At 44.2% G+C, this 16157-nt stretch overlaps 1 protein-coding gene across 5 annotated transcripts in view; it reads left to right on the top strand.

Moving 5' to 3' along the window:
• Window positions 1-16157, top strand: part of OSBPL10 (oxysterol binding protein like 10) — a 74296-nt gene that overhangs the window by 18114 nt on the left and 40025 nt on the right. For all 5 annotated transcript variants that reach the window (XR_014517661.1, XM_083468103.1, XM_083468102.1 and 2 more), the window contains exons 2-4: window positions 2787-2962; window positions 5066-5145; window positions 12206-12400. Coding sequence is in view for 4 of the 5 variants with exons in the window: in XM_083468103.1 (XP_083324229.1) it covers window positions 2787-2962; window positions 5066-5145; window positions 12206-12400 (451 nt within the window). In the remaining variant the exon portion in view is untranslated. The remainder of the gene's footprint in view (window positions 1-2786; window positions 2963-5065; window positions 5146-12205; window positions 12401-16157) is intronic.

The following is a 16157-nucleotide window of genomic DNA, read 5'->3' as shown; positions in this document are numbered from 1 at the left end:
TCAGTTGGAATAAACCAAGTTTCGATGTAAGGACTGCAATTTATTAAGAACAAAAATAGGGAGCTTTGAATTTTGTGTGTGTAGGAGAATGAGAAGGAGGAGAATGCCTGAGCTCAGTGCTCATAGCGGCTCATTCTTGCAAAGCCGAGCTACGCTGCTGCGACATGCCCATTTCTTAGCAATAAGCTGCTGAAGGATTTTATTATTAAAATAAGCTCTAGGAGAGTTTTACATTACTAAGGCAGCCAGAACCAAATGCCCCATTTATTAATTTATTTACGCATTTCTGTAAACCAAGTTTATCTCTCTGGGACCGATTGCAGTATGCATGTTTCTCCACACCCCCAGCAAAGTCTGGTTTGCAAGATAATGCGCAAGCATGGAAAATGTATTTGGGCCTGCTATTTGAACTGCAATGAAGAAAGGGCACGAACCTTCTATGATAATAGTGTTCAAAATTCATGCTGGCCGCGTTTGGGGTTGGTTTGCTCTCCGGATTAAGAAGCTTAATTGAAGGGGATATGGACACTACGCGAAGATGACAGCAGTTGAATCCAGATGTGAAAATGTGGCAGAAGTGCGTGGGAAAGAGGCTGAGGAACGTTCTAATTCGGGTTGCAGTAGCTGTTTTGCTCAGCTTGGCACCTCCAGCTGACATCAAGCTAATGGGCCCCTGATCATTGTGACCATCTGCTTCTCCCTTTCGTTTGTACTCAGATTTCTCACTCAAATTGGTGATGGAGGGACCTGGGCTTGCAGTGGTGTAGCCCCACTTCATGGTTTAGAAGCCACTGTTTATTGTTTCAGTGAGTTTTGCGCTGGCTAGCCTAATTACTGAGACTTCTATAGGAATAACCTTTGAGGTTCCTGAGCGAAGATTCAAGCTGCCTCAGTAACTTCCCAGTCGAAAGGCAATCGCGTGGAGTTGTAAGCCAGCTAACTAATTCTGGGAAACTATGAAACAGCTGGTGCCACCACTAGGAAGGAGCCGTAGCCAGGGCAGCATGTTCCATTTCCACTGCCTGAGGTTTAATTTCATTGCTTATATATTTGCCACCTTTTGGGAAGAAGGGCAGGAAAGAGATTTAATAAATAAAATAATAATTGCTTTAGCTGGAATGCCAAGAGATTAAAATACCTTTAGAAGCAAGATTTCCTTAATGAGTAAGCCCATTTATGGTATCAGGATTTTCATTACAGGTCTGTATTTTTAAACTGTCAAGAAAAAGGCTGACTTGGTTTTATTTGCCAATTAATTTTGAATTTCTAACATTGAGTTCCTGGCATTTTGCCTTAGTCTACAAATGTTTGTGTACAAGCAGCCTCCTTGAAATCTGCGCTGCTTTTGGAGTTTTGGTTTGAATTGCCTGCTTCTTCACAGTTTCAAGAATAAATGACTACATTGTGTTTTCCATGGGGCTGTCTTTACTCAGGGTTTGGAAATTGAGGGGATACATAAGACCTGTTATCCACCAGTTGCACTGTCTTCTAAGTTTAACTCACCATTTTGGTTCTTTCATAGAAAGAAAGCTCTTTTATAGCCTGGCCTCAGCAAACCTTGCCCTTCTCTGTCTGAACTCATCCATCCTTCAATATCTGCCTCAGTCACATTAAGTTCTAAAGTGAAAGGCATAAAGTAACTTGAGAAGGATTTGGCTATTATTGGGGACAATATAGGGGGATAACGTAATACTTTTCAGCTGGAATACTGTGTCCAATTCTGGGCACCACAATTTAAGAAGGACGTTGACAAGCTGGAATGAGTGCATAGGAGGGCAACAAAGATATCGCATTTTTCGCTCTATAGGACGCACTTTCCCCACTCCAAAAATGAAGGGGAAATGTGTGTGCGTCCTATGGAGCGAATGCAGGCTTTCGCTGAAGCCTGGAGAGTGAGAGGAGTTCCCGCTGGGCTCCCAAGGCTTGCGGACAGCAGCCTGCAGCCCGAAACCCGGGGAGCACAGCGGAGCGCACCCCGGGCTTCGGGCAGATGTTCGCAAGCCTTGGGAGCCCGGCAGGAGTTCCCGGGCTCCCAAGGCTTGCGGATAGCAGCCTGTTCTGGGGGCTGGGGAAGCTCGGGCTTCCCCGCCTCAGCCCCGCGTCTGGGAAAAAATAATAATTTCCCCCCCTTTATTTCCCCCAAAAAACTAGGTGCGCCCTGTGGGCTGGTGTGCCCTATAGGGCGAAAAATACGGTAATCAGGGGTCTGGAAACCAAGCCTTATGAGGAGCGGTTGAAGGAGCTGGATCTGTTTAGCCTAGAACAGAAGAGACCGAGAGGAGATATGATAGCCACCTTCAAATATCTCATGGGCTGCCACATGGTAGAGGGAACAAGCTTGTTTTCTCCTGCTCTGGAGGGGAGGACTTGAACCAATGGCTTCATGTTACAAGAAAGGAGATTCTGGCGAAACACATGGAAAAACTTTTTGACAGTAAGAACTGTTTGACAGTGGAACAGTCTTCCTTGGGAGGTTGTGAACTCTCCTTCTTTGGAGGTTTTTAAGCAGAGGTTGGATGACCATCTGTCATGGAGATTCCTGCATTCCTCATGGTCTCTTCAAACCCTGTGATTCTCTGTATTGCTTGCATTCTTTTGAAAAGCCATATTCTTAGTCCACTTCTAAGTGTTACAGCAAAAATGGTAAATGCGGAACAAATGTGTACAGTAGTCCACTTCTATCTTTATATGCAGTACATAGTTGCATATTAAAAATGAAAACTTTTTCGGGCGCTGCATAGGAAATTAGATTACATGCATCTGTTTACTTCCCTCTCTGTTAACAGGTATTTCATGCTGGATTTTGAGACTGGAATCCTACAATATTTTGTGAACGAACAAAGTAAAAACCAGAAGCCACGAGGGCTGTTATCCTTAGCTGGAGCAGTAGTTTCCCTCAGCGATGAAGCCCCTCACATGTTGGTGGTATACTCTGCTAATGGAGAAATGTATAAACTCAGAGGTATGGTTATTTGTCACCACTGCTCTTTTTGGTGTGTGTGTGTGTGTGTGTGTGTGTGTGCCCAGTAAGTCCGCAGCTCACACTGGGTTTACATTCCGGGGATTTCTCTTAAAGCCAAAATCGCATATAGTCAAAGCACATTGGGTTCAGTGTTGGGTGGGATTGCCAACGTCTTTTTTCCCTGGACATCCAACCCCTTCCTAATGAAAGAAAAAACCCCTTTTGCCAATTGCGTAAAGCTGAATGCACACAAGTAAAATGTGTGTTAGTTGCGGGCTTATTCTGCTCTTTGAACTTGCCTTTCCTACAGCTGTTGCATTTCCCCAGCTTCTCTTTGTTTAATAGTGACAAGCTTTTAATTGGTTTGGAGAAGGTAATGCTTTTGTGTTCGAAACGTTGAAATGACTACCTTAAGGCAGTAGACTCAGCCAGGCAATGTGGTTCACCGAAGAGCCAGTTTATAAAAAGTGAAGCTTACTCTCTGAAATAAATAGTCTACTGATGGTTGCCTTGTTTCCCAAGGCCAAACTGAAGAAGTCCTGAATATAGCTGGGATGGAAGAATCCTCCCTCTTCTTCCTCCCCCTGCCCCCAGCATAGGAGGGTGAGCATAAAATGAGCTGTGATGGATTAGACCAAAGGCCTAGCTAATCCAACATCCTGTTTTCCACAACAAGGGTCAGCAAGATGTCTCTGGGAAACCCACAAGGAAGACCTAAGCTCTTTCCACTGTTATCCATACCCCTCTTCTTAGGAAAGAATTTCTAATTGATATTCAGTAATGGAATGTTTCAGTGCTGAAATAAAACAAGATCTGAATTCCTTTAGGATTATCTTAATGGGAACTTGCCCATATTTCTCCTTCTGTAAAAAGAGGTCCTAAGGTCAGTACAAGGTGATATGTGCTGGTTGTATGTGTGGCCGCTTTGAATGGTGCTTTGCAGAACCAAGGCAAAACTGAAAGATGTTGGTTTTATTTTCCACTTGAAACAGAATGTCCCAAAATCTCAAAAGTGCAAAGTGCGCATTTCCTTATCCAACTAAAATTTTAATAGGCACTGCATAATACCTGTTCTATGAAAAGATTGTGCTGACTTACGTTGCCTTGATTCTGAATTGGAATGCTGGCATTCAATAGATTAATCTTAGATTGCCTTATTTAAAGTGCAATTCTAAGCACCTTTACTCAGAATGTAATCCCATTGTATTCGGTTGAGCTTACCCCTTAGCAAAGTCTGTAAAGAATTGCAGGCCCCTATTAGAATAACGCAGGTGGCGCTGTGGTCTAAACCACTGAGCCTAGGGCTTGCCGATCGGAAGGTCAGCGGTTTGAATCCCTGCGACGGGGTGAGCTCCCATTGCTCAGCCCCAGCTCCTGCCCACCTAGCAGTTCAAAAGCATGTCAAAGTGCAAGTGGATAAATAGGTACCACTCCGGCGGGAAGGTAAATAGCATTTCTGTGCACAGCTCTTGTTTCGCCAGGAGCGGCTTAGTGATGCTGGCCACATGACCCGGAAAAACTGTCTGCGGACAAACGTCGGCTCCCTCGGCCAGTAAAGCAAGATGAGCGCTGCAGCCCCAGAATCGTTCGTAACTGGACTTAACTGTCAGGGGTCCTTTACCTTTACCTTTATTAGAATAAAGTCTTTCAGGACTGAGAAAAAGGGTACACCCCCCAAAAGTCTGTTGATTTTAACAAAGGGACCAGTTCAGGCGATTATCAAAATCGTGTGACATTGGTTTCCCTGAACAGCACCATTTCATTTCTCCATGGGGAACCCCCCCCCCCCACTATTCCCAGTGTATATTGGTTGATAAGTAATAGTTTAAGTCGTGGTTCATGGGAAAGTAACAAACAAACCTTAAAATATTGTGTCAGGTGTAAAATGCATCAAACCTTAAAATATTGTGTCAGGTGCTAAAATGCATCAAGTTAAAAATGAAGATAGAAAAGCCAGTTACTGTATCAATCTCAATAACTAGGTTGTTTCTATAGGGAGAGTTTGAGATGAAAGGGACCGTACATAGCAGGAAAATTGGTTGGTTTTAAAATGAGAATAAACTACACATTTATTTATTTTTCTGTATGTGTTTTCTTTTCCAGCCGGGGATGCAAAGGAGAGGCAGTACTGGGTGACTCAGCTCCGATCCTGTGCCAAGTATCACACGGAAAATAATTTGAAGGTAAATAATTATAGGGCAGGAAATTGCATTCTTGCATGTCATTTGGAGTAAGTGAAGGTCGTGCCTGGAAATATTAAACTAGTAAAAAAACCCCAGAACAGTTGGTAGAGCCCTTCCGTTATTCTCCCACTTTCAAAATCTCTATAGTTGTATCTATACAACCTGCTTGCCAGATTTTTAGCCAACAGCAAAATGTTTAGGACTGCTTACTGTTAAAACAGAAAGAAAGTGGTAGGTAGAAAGCAATTGGATGTCTCTGTGTGTTATTTTGAAGGGAATGTGTGTGTTATTTTGAGGAATACTGCTTGGGAAGTACGTATTGATTAGAATCATGATAATTGTTATTTTGAAAAGTCTGCTAAATGGATGGACAAGAAAGTTACGTTGCATCTAAAATTTACTGAAGGATGAAACCCCCCCCCCCCATGTTTTGTTTTGTTTTTGCTGCTTGTAGCTGCACTTTGATTATCAGATGTTTGAAGAAATGCTGGTCCAACAGAACATATCTGATATCTCTTTAAGTCAGAATGGAATGTGGGGAAGAGCTGTGTGGCTTAGGGAGTGGCTCAGGTGAAGATTGGTTAGGGGGAGTATAGGAGAATGATTTACTTGCCTTCCCAGCTGAAGCAGGGGGATCAAGCTATGTGAGGAAGGCTACAGGTGAGTTGGCAGTGGCTGGCAACTTTTCTGACGGTTGCTGCTGTGACTGGAGAGCGCGTGGCTAGGATTTCAGAAAGGTGCGAGAAAAGTTCCATAAGGAGTGCCGGTCATCACAATGACATGACTATTTGCAAGGAAGGAAGAGGTGTGGGTTGACTTGAGCTCCTCTAGGTGGCAAGGAAAAACACACAATAGGGAGTTAATAGAAAGCAATATTTGAAATGCAAGAGGGTGAACCCAAGAGAGAGAGAGAGATGAATAACTGAGGAGGGAGTTTACTGTTGATTTTCTGCGAGTATTAAAAAGAACTTGTTTCCTTTTCACTACATGTAAGATTATAGGAATTCTATAAACTACCTTGAGACACTGAGAGCTCAAATACCTCCGGTAGCACTTTGCCACTGGACGGGCAAGGCAGTGAGGGGTTTGGGATAGCGCTCTGATAGCCAAGCCAAAAAATGTGTTGCATCCTGAAAGAAGGACTTTGTTCCTCTAGTGACATCGTGATTTCACCCGTATGCTTGGAATCTCAAGCCATAGGTTCTGAAATAAAAGGAAGGGCACAGATGGTTCAGTGTGATGTTTGAGTGAACTCTTTATGACCGTAACCAACTGCCAATAGCTGTTTCCAAGGTCTTCTAATTGCAGGTGGTAGAAAAAGAAATGGCTTTTCTAAACCACACAAAATAACCACTGTAAAAAAATTATTGGGCTGTAAAGAAAATGCCCTAGTCTTTAGACTAGGTAGCAATTTTGCCCAGTCTCATAGCCACGGCATTCCTCGTCTTTATAGAAAACGTACTAAGTAAAGGGGTGCTAGGTCAGCGGTTATGTTTAATGTCTTATCTAACATGCAAAAAGACTATTATTAATAGAAGTGAAGTCAGTACAAACCATTTATTCAAAAGCTGCTACAGTCAGCCTGTCATTTTGACCATGAGTCAGAGTAATCACCTACTACAACTTTAATAATTCTGAGGCATGTCTGAGGCAATGTCCAAGAAATCCTTGCTTTACTCCTTGTACAAAAATAAAAACAAAAAATGGCAGTATTCCCCTCCCTCTCTTTCTATATATTTTAAGTGAAACGCTTTGTGTTCTGAACAATAGCGAGTGAATTCCACCAGGTTTTCTATCAGATTTTGTAGCTTATCCCTTTCTCGTCCAGAAAATGTTTGGACACCAGGCTTGATTATTAAGGAGCTGTATAAATGGGACGTGGGTGGCGCTGTGGGTTAAACCACAGAGCCTAGGACTTGCCGATCAGAAGGTCGGCGGTTCGAATCCCCGCGACAGGGTGAGCTCCCGTTGCTCGGTCTCTGCTCCTGCCCACCTAGCAGTTCGAAAGCACGTCAAAGTGCAAGTAGATAAATAGGTACCACGCCGGCGGGAAGGTAAACGACGTTTCCGTGTGCTGCTCTGGTTTGCCAGAAGCGGCTTAGTCATGCTGGTAACATGACCCGGAAGCTGTACGCCAGCTCCCTCGGCCACTAAAGCGAGATGAGCGCCGCAACCCCAGAGTCGGTCACAACTGGACCTAATGGTCAGGGGTCCCTTTACTTTTACCTTTATAAATGGAGGAGAAATTTTACATGTCTTAAACTCATTGTTAATATTCGCTTACCGTATTTTTCGCCCTATAGGACGCACTTTTTCCCCTCCAAAAATGAAGGGGAAATGTGTGTGCGTCCTATGGGGCGAATGCAGCCTTTCCCTGAAGCCTGGAGAGCGAGAGGGGTCGGTGCGCACCGACCCCTCTCGCTCTCCAGGCTTCAGGAAGCTATCCGCAAGCCTTGCAAGCCCAGCGGGAGGTCCCGCCAGCTCGCGAAGCTTGCGGGCAGCAGCCTGCAGCCCGCAAGCTCGGGGGATAGGGGGGAGGCAGAGCACCGCCACCCCGCTATTCCCCGACCTGATCTGAAGGCTGGCGGCGGGGGGGGGGAGAAGCAAGCTTGCTTCTCCCCATCGCCAGCCCCATAACCTCGGGGGATAGTGGGGAGGCAGAGCGCCATCACCCCACTATTCCCCGACCTGATCTGGAGGCTGGCGGGGGGGGGGGGGAGAAGCAAGCTTGCTTCTCCCCATCGCCAGCCCCATAAGCTCGGGGGACAGCGGGGCAAGCCGCTGCCCCACGGAGGCTAGAGAGGCTGTCCCTGAAGGCAGAAGAGGGAGATGGAGCGCTCCGTCTCCCTCTTCTAGCTTGGGGATGGCTGCGCAAACCTGGGGGGGAAATAAATTTTTTTCCCTTGATTTCCCCCCAAAAAAGCTAGGTGCGTCCTATGGGCCAGTGCGTCTTATAGGGCGAAAAATACGGTGCCTTTATTCCCCCGTGATTTAAAATGTAACTTATAGATGTGTGACCTTCTTTATCTTGTATGACTCCAGCATCAATCAGCTACAGTCAATATGGCCAGTGATGAGGGCTGATGGAAGTTGGAGTCAGACATCTGGAAGGCCATGAATCCCCCTCTCGGTTCTTCGTATTCTCATGTAAATGCTAAGACAATTAATATTATTTTCTTTTTGACCTCTTTCTTTCTTTCTTTCTTTCTTTCTTTCTTTCTTTTTCCCCACTGTTTTCTCATGGCTGTGTGTCTCACTGTTTTGAAGTCTTTCCCCCGGACTGAAATATACTTCCTTTTTTTGACTTTGGGTTCTTGTCTTCCCATTCTTTTTTAAACTGTTTATGCAATCACATATTCTCATCAAAGCAGAGATCTTTCTTTTTATCTTCCCAGACAGCAGCTACATATTGTCGTTTTCAGTTGTCAAGTATTGCTTACATTTCATTATTTTCTTCGTGTCTTTTATCTTGTCCCAGTGGGTTATTCTCATACTCTTTTTAGTTTGTCTTCTATATTTCCACGGTAAGCCTCTTTGGTCTATTTTGCTTCCTGCGTCTTACCTCCTCTTTGTTTGCAGATATGATAGGTTTTTTCTCCTCATGCTTATGATTTCTCTGAGCTGGTTGCCTTTTCCTCTTTCACATTCAATTTAAGGCTCTGTTTCTTCATTCTCTAGCTCCTGCTGATCTTTCATTGAAAAATATTTTCATTGAAAGATATTTTATTCATTCTCGATATTCTCCGTCTCTGCCTTTTTCTAGTTCTTTGCTGCTTGTTAAACCACATATTTCTTCCCCTCATTGTATCTTTGCACACTTTTCTCTAAATGGGCCTTTTTGTGTGAAATTCTTTTTGCAGCTGGCTGAGTTTGATTCTTTGTAAAGAAACACCTAAATCCAGCTCCAGAAAAATAATTTATTTCTCTTTAGTCTCTCTCCCACAGTTCTCCCCCCCCCCCGTTTTCCTTTTCCCTTTTGCTATTCTGTTGTTTTTGTTGAATTGGGCAGGACTTGTAGTATTTAGTGTGTGTTTTTAGGTGCTTCATACATATCATGCACATGGCCCAGAGGCTCAGTGTTCATTACAGAGTCCTTGTGTTTAGAATTGCTTATCTCTAAGGCTGCTATAGGAGTGATATGCCAGAGAGCCCACCAGTTGGATTTGCAAAGATAGATGGGCCTGGTTTATAGCCAGAGTTATCCCTGGATGGGTTCCACCTAATCTGTCTGGCCCTTATGGTGAAACAAATATATTCCCATTCTGGGTTTCCCTTCGTTGGAGGAAACCAACCCACAATTGGCTAATTGAAGTCTTGGTTATATAGTGATTATATGATTCTATTTCTGGACAGCCTTCATCTGACAATTGTAGGGTGGCGTACTGTTGGAAGTTGGGGTACAACTCAGCTTGCAGGGTTAAGACCAGGCACCCCCAACCTTCGGCCCTCCAGATGTTTTGGACTACCATTCCCATCATCCCTGACCACTGGTCCTGTTAGCTAGGGATCATGGGAGTTGTAGGCCGAAACATCTGGAGGACCGCAGGTTGGGGATGCCTGGTTAAGACTGATAAAGTAAGCTCCCTGCCCCTATTTATCTCTATGCTGACTTCTGTCTGTTTGATGTTTAGAGTGGTAAGTCTTAGGTAGCATTATGCGTACAACTACCAGCTCCTCACACACAGTCTCCAGACCTTGAGGCAAGAGGTGCTGATGCTTCTATCTTCTGAGAACAAAAGTGCTCGTGTGGCTTCTAGGTTTCTCCAGCTAGATGGGGGGGGGGGGGAAGGAGTTCTAAAGTCCTGGTTTACTGTCAACAAGATTCCTGTATTTGCAGGGGGTTAGACTAGGTCAGGGTTCCCCAAATTTGGGTCTCCAGCAGTTTTTGAGCTACAGTTCCCATCAGCCCTGACCACTGATCTTGCTAGCTAGGGATGATGGGAGTTGTAGTCCGAAAGCAGCTGGGGACCCAAGTTTGAGAAAGCCTGGACTAGGTAACTCTCACAGTCCCTTCCAACTCTATGATTCTGAGAATGTGCTTCTTTTAGTAAACATAAGCTTTTTAAAATTTTCTACCAAGTCTCAGTCTGAATACCTTTCAGCTAAAGGCGTGCTCCGAGCAAGGATTCATTTAACTAAAATTAACATCTGTTGCAGCGTACAAACCCTGTATGCCAACACACACACAATAGTATATAATATATTTAAAAGCTGTGAGGTGTGAAAGTGTGGTTTTCGGGAGGCTTGGGCAGCCCTTTTTGGGAGCCCCCAACCACAGCCAAATAAAGTGTGAGGAATGGCTTGGCCCCTTGGCCTCAACTTGCTCTAGGGATGAGATGAGGGGATGAGACCTCTTTACTGCATTTGTCTCTTCTCTTTTTCCCACCCTGTGTTTGGCTTTCTCCTTCTTGTGCACAATCCCTGCTTCCCTAGCAAACAAAGGGCATATCAAGTGTTTCCTCCATATTTCACTGTCCAGAGCCTGGTTAAATAAGTGAAATTTCTTGCACAAAATAGGTGATAGATTTGTTTGTGCTCCTGAGTTTGGCCTCGGGGTAGATGTATCTGTCCTGAATATTTCAGGTCATTCACCACTCTCCTCAGTATTTAGAAGGTCCTTTTGACAGCTGAAGGGGGGGGGAGCCTTGTTTGCTGTCACTGCTACAGGGCTGCTTACAAAGGCAATCTGTATTGCATTCAGGCTCTGTGATTTAAGTACTGCTTGAACACTAATAATCTCTCCTCCAGCTTCAGTTGTGAGAGTTCCTCATGAACAAAAGATGTGTGCTGCCAAAGTCTGTAGGAGAAAGCAAATGAGAGCATCAATATTAATAGACAAATAGCTGCACATGGTATATTTTAGTGTAGCAGCTAACCTTTGGAGTTGTGCACTGTGAGGATAAAAATCATTTGCACCAACTGCAACTTGGATGCTACTAATCGGTCTATGGATGCGGCCAGAGCCCTGTCTAGTCTATTGTTCATGGGTGAATTTTGCTTGTTGGAAGACTCAAGATGCAGGCAGTGTATTTGGGCAAGTCCGACATTATAATTTGTGTGCTCAACCTTCACCTATGAAGCAGAGAGGGTTTGACCTCCTCTGTCTAGGGTAAGGTGAACATCTCCTTGTAAAAGGGGGTAGTTCTAGCTGCCTTGCTGTTTAACATTTACATGAAAACTCTGAGTGAGAGATCATTCACAGGTATAGGGTGAGGACCAGCAATATGCAGCTGACACACAGTTCTTCTTTTCTCATACTCCTCTCCTTCATCTAATGAAGGCAAGGCAAGGGAAGTTCTGAATTGGTTCTTGGGTGTAGGCATGGTCAGGATTAGGGTCAATAAACTGAAACTGAAGGTAGGCAAGGTGGAGGTTCACTTTGGTGGGAAGTTCATCTGCTTAGGTGAGTGGTGTTCACCTTTCTCTGAATGGGGTTGCTGTCCCTTGAAGGATTGGGTTTCCAGACTGGGGCTGCTTCTTGATCCAGTTTCATCACTGAAGATGCAGGTTGCCTTGGTGTTGTGGACTGCCTTCTACCAGCTGTGTCAGCTGCAACCCAGTTTACACAGCCATAGCCTAGCATTGACTGTCCGTGCACAGGCAATCTCCAGATTATAATCTGCTGAACATCTGTTGAACAGCAGTGTTTGCACTGTCTACAAACATCTTGTCTAGTCTGGTAAAAAGGAGGCTGAGAGGAGATATGATAGGCATCTGCAAATATCTAAATGGCTGTCACATGGAAGATGAAGCAAGCTTGTTTTCTCCTGCTCAGGAGGCTAGAACCCAAACCAGTGAAATCAAGTTTCAAGAAAGGAGATTCCCAACTAAACTTTCTGACAGTAAGAGCTGTTCAACTGTGGAATGGATTCCCTTGGAAGGTGGTGGATTTTCCTTCCTTGGAAGTTTTAAAGCAGAGGTTGGATGGCCAGCTGTGATGTATGATTTAGCTGAGATTTCCTCAGGATCGCTTCTGACTCTACAATTCTATGATCTCCTCACTAATTGAGAGAGTTCCTTATGCTGCCATGTTATGCTTTTAACTTCTTGATTCTTCCAGAGTACTCCAACCTCACGAATGAAAAGCTTGTCTTTGTTGCCTCCTGGAACATCCAACTCCACATCATCTTCGAGTTCTCAGAAAAGCCTGAATCAAGTTGGGCCACCAGTTGTTACCATCACACATCACAAATCACCTGCAGCAGCCCGAAGAGCCAAGAACCAGTGTCCTGGCCAGCTCAATGAAGTCAGAGAGGTAGGGGACAGATGGAGCTTTCTTGTTGATGCAAAGCATGACACAAGTGGGGTTTCCAGTTCTAAAAATTCAGATATTTAACTTGAATAAGTTCTTGTGGTTTAAGATAAATGCTAATTTTACCTTTTATCAGTGCAACATTGTGTGTGTGTGTGTGTGTGTGTGTGTGTGTGTTTGTGTGAATAAAATAAATGGATGATTAGCCGACTCAAAATAATGTACTTTAGTTCTGCTTGGAGAATTGGCTTAAATGAATCTTAGCAGGAAACCTGTACATTCTGTCTCTTTCTCTTGTCTTCACAGAAGCAAGTCCTCTTCATTCTGTGATTAGCATGCTACCTATTTTGCAGAGAAAGTTTTCTGTACTTAGTTCAGGTTTGGAGAGCTGCTGTTGTGAATTCAGAGTTTGAGGGGAAGCTTGTGTGTGTGTGGACCAGCCAGTTCCTGGATGAAAATGGACCTGTACAGCTAGAGACTCCCTTCTCCTAGTTGGTGCAAAAATGCCTTTCTTTTGTAAAAGCATCAAGAGAAGAGGATGAAACGGGGCGTTCTCGTTTGGGTGCAGTTAGCTGCTCATACATACATTGCATGGACTCTCCCTGTCTTTGCAGTGTAAAGAGTTCACTTCAGCCATAGGAAGCTGAAGTGGTACCGTCCAAATGTTTTGGATTGCAACTCGTATCAGCCTCAACCAATATGGCTAATGGTTGGGGATGGTGGAAGTTGGAAGTCCATCAGTATCTGGAAAGCAACTGCATTGGCTTCTCTTGGCAAGCCATCTCCTGCTGCATGAAGTTCTAAGAAAAATGACTCTACTGCTTAATAGTCTTGGTCCACAAGTGGGCCACAATCCATCTTTTCAAACTGCTTCTTTGCTGCAGGTAGAAGCTGCGATATCCATGCAATCCTAAGGGTGCAACTCTACCAGGGCTTGTCTCTTGTGTGCAATCTTTCTGGATAAGAGCGCTTGCCAGGAATTGAGTTGCACAAGCAGGAGGCCATGATAACAGGGGTACAGGTGGTGTCTCCTTGCTTGCAGCAGTGGGAAGATGAAAGGACTGTGTTGGGGAGGAGGCTTCTAAGGGGTTATTTATGAGCCTGTGCATTTACAATCAAGATATTCTAGGAGGTCAAGCTTTGTGGGCAAAAGGAGCTTTCCCCTTAACGAACCTGCTGCAATCGAACTTCTACTCTTCTCGTGGCTGAAAGCTGCCGCTATCTGCTGATGGCTCTGCACTAGGGGTTTTAACAGCTTTGATCAAGACGGAGTACATAAGGAAAGTGGGAGCTTTAATAAAAGCTGTCTTCTAAATGAGGGAGATGCTAGTGCCGTAGCTTCAGATGAATAGAGATCTCTGAAAGCTTTAGTGCTTTTTACTTGGCACAGGTGCGCTACTAAGACGGAACCACTCTGTGTGTGCCCTGTTTTCTGTGATGGATTTTGTTCCATTCGCACTGATGGATAATACGAGGAGTAAGTAACAGTGGTACTACGGGGATGTGTGGAGAGAGGAATTGTATGCCAGATCTGCTTCCTCTGAGAGATAAATCTAGCAGGGTAAAATAACTAGTAATACTTGCTAATAATTTCCTGTCGTGCATGGTGGTTATTTGAATTTTATTACATGCAGTGGACATATGCTCCAGAGTTGGTTTTACGCAGGGATAAAATGTCACTAAGCTTATGGCATAGCTTTTTAAGGGGTCTTGATGAAACAATGAAAATGTTACTGCCTTTTTTTATGCTGCATAGCCAATGTGGTATCATTCAGATGTTATGGACAACAGTTCCCATAATTCCAGACCAACACCAACCAGGGGACTTCCCCTTAGCTATCACTGTTTCATAGGGATGCCAGTAAGAGAATTTAGCACCTGCTGGTATCAGTGATAATCATTTTTATGTATGTAGAGCGGGTGGTGCTGTTGTCTAAACCACTGAGCCTCTTGGATTTGCTGATTGGAAAGTTGGTGGTTTGAATCTGCACGATGGGGTGAGCTCCTGTTGCTCTGTCCTAGCTTCTGCCAACCTAGCAGTTCGAAAGCACACCAGTGCAAGTAGATAAATAGGTACCACTGTGGTGGGAAGATAAACAGCATTTCCATGCACTCTGGTTTCCGTCACGGTGTCCCGTTGTGCCAGAAGCAGTTTGGTCTTGCTGGCCACATGACCTGGAAAGCTGTCTGTGGACAAACTCTGGCTCCCTTGGCCTGAAAGCAAGATGAGTGCCGCAACCCCATAGTTGCTTTGACTGGACTTAACTGTCCAGGGGTCATTTACCTTTACCTTACCTAATAGCTTCAGATTTTCAATTTTGCACCCAGCATTTATTGGTTGTTGATTACAAAAAGATTAGGGATTTAACACCAAAATTATTAAATACATGAGGGTAGGCATGATCAGAGAAAGCTCTGAATGAATCCTTTCTGGTGGCATGTAGGGTTGAGTTATATAGGATTGGATACTTCCCAAGGTTGTGTGAGTGTGTTTGTGTGTGTGAGAGAGCGCGCTACACAATCTTTAAACTTTACATTTCAGAAGATGAATCTTTGCCCTTCTTTGCTACATGCTAAGAGAGTAAGCTTCAATATTGGGCGAAGGGCTGAACTGGAGGAACATGTAGCTCAGCCATATGCTTGCCTGTGGCAGAAAAATGTGTACATTTTAACCAAGCTGCTTCACTGACTTCTCAAACTTGTATTGGGGGAACATTGGAAGCTGGCTGCGTCAGTCCAATTCTAATCTTGTCAAGCATTTTGCCATATTCATGCTAAATGCGATCTATTTTCTGAAGGAGGGTGTGGGAGAGAACCAAAAGCTTTTTGCTAATGGAATTGTGGTAAAGAAAGTCGGAGGATTGCTATAAGAGACAGAACACTTGTGAGGTTATTGATCAATAACTTAAAATATCTTTAGAAGAGCATAAATAGAGCTTTTGAGACAAATCTGGAACAATAATGTAGCGCATTGTAGATTCAGGGTTGGTACAAAACGTACTAAAGATCAGACATTGTGGGTCTCATTTCCATAGATCCTGGCTCCTATTGTTGTTCTACCAAACAATTATTCCAACCAAAGTAATAATAACCTGCAATTGTGGAAAATATTCTAGTAAGAAGTAACTCACTTTGAACTCCCTAGGCCACAACCCTAAGTTCCCTTTAAGTGTGGAAAAACCTCAATTTGAACTGGAAAGCTTTCAGAGAAGCAAAGGGCACAATTGGCACTTGATTACATAAAGAGCTGGTCCCTGCTGTATTGAAAGAGGCAATGCTGTATCCATTCCTAAAGGAACCATCTCTAGATCTGGTGTTTTTGAACTAGATATCAACCAGTCACAAATACCGTATTCTTAGGGTGTGGAGAGGGTCAAGGTAGGGCAACTGCAAACTTTATTGAATGGTACTGATTATTTTTTAAACCCATTCCAATCTTGGTTCGGGCCTGTGATTTCCTACTTCACTGGCTCCGTGGGGTAGGTTTTGGGGCACTGTGTTACATCTGAAGATGTACAGTCAGTGTACAGTTCATTGGGGTTTTCTGTTATTTAGACTCGCTATCATATTAATAAGGGATGTGGGTGGTGCTGTGGGTTAAACCACAGAGCCTAGGGCTTGCCGATCGGAAGGTCGGCAGTTCAAATACCCGTGACGGGGTGAGCTCCCGTTGTTCGGTCCCAGCTCCTGCCCACCCAGCAGTTCGAAAGCGCATCATAGTGCAAGTAGATAAATAGGTACTGCTCTGGCGGGAAGGTAA

The sequence above is a fragment of the Podarcis liolepis genome, assembly GCF_965112155.1.
Source record: "Podarcis liolepis genome assembly, chromosome: 12".
Taxonomy (NCBI): Eukaryota; Metazoa; Chordata; class Lepidosauria; order Squamata; family Lacertidae; genus Podarcis; species Podarcis liolepis.
The sequence above is the reverse complement of the archived record's forward strand: the minus strand, read 5'-3'. Positions and strand labels throughout refer to the sequence as shown.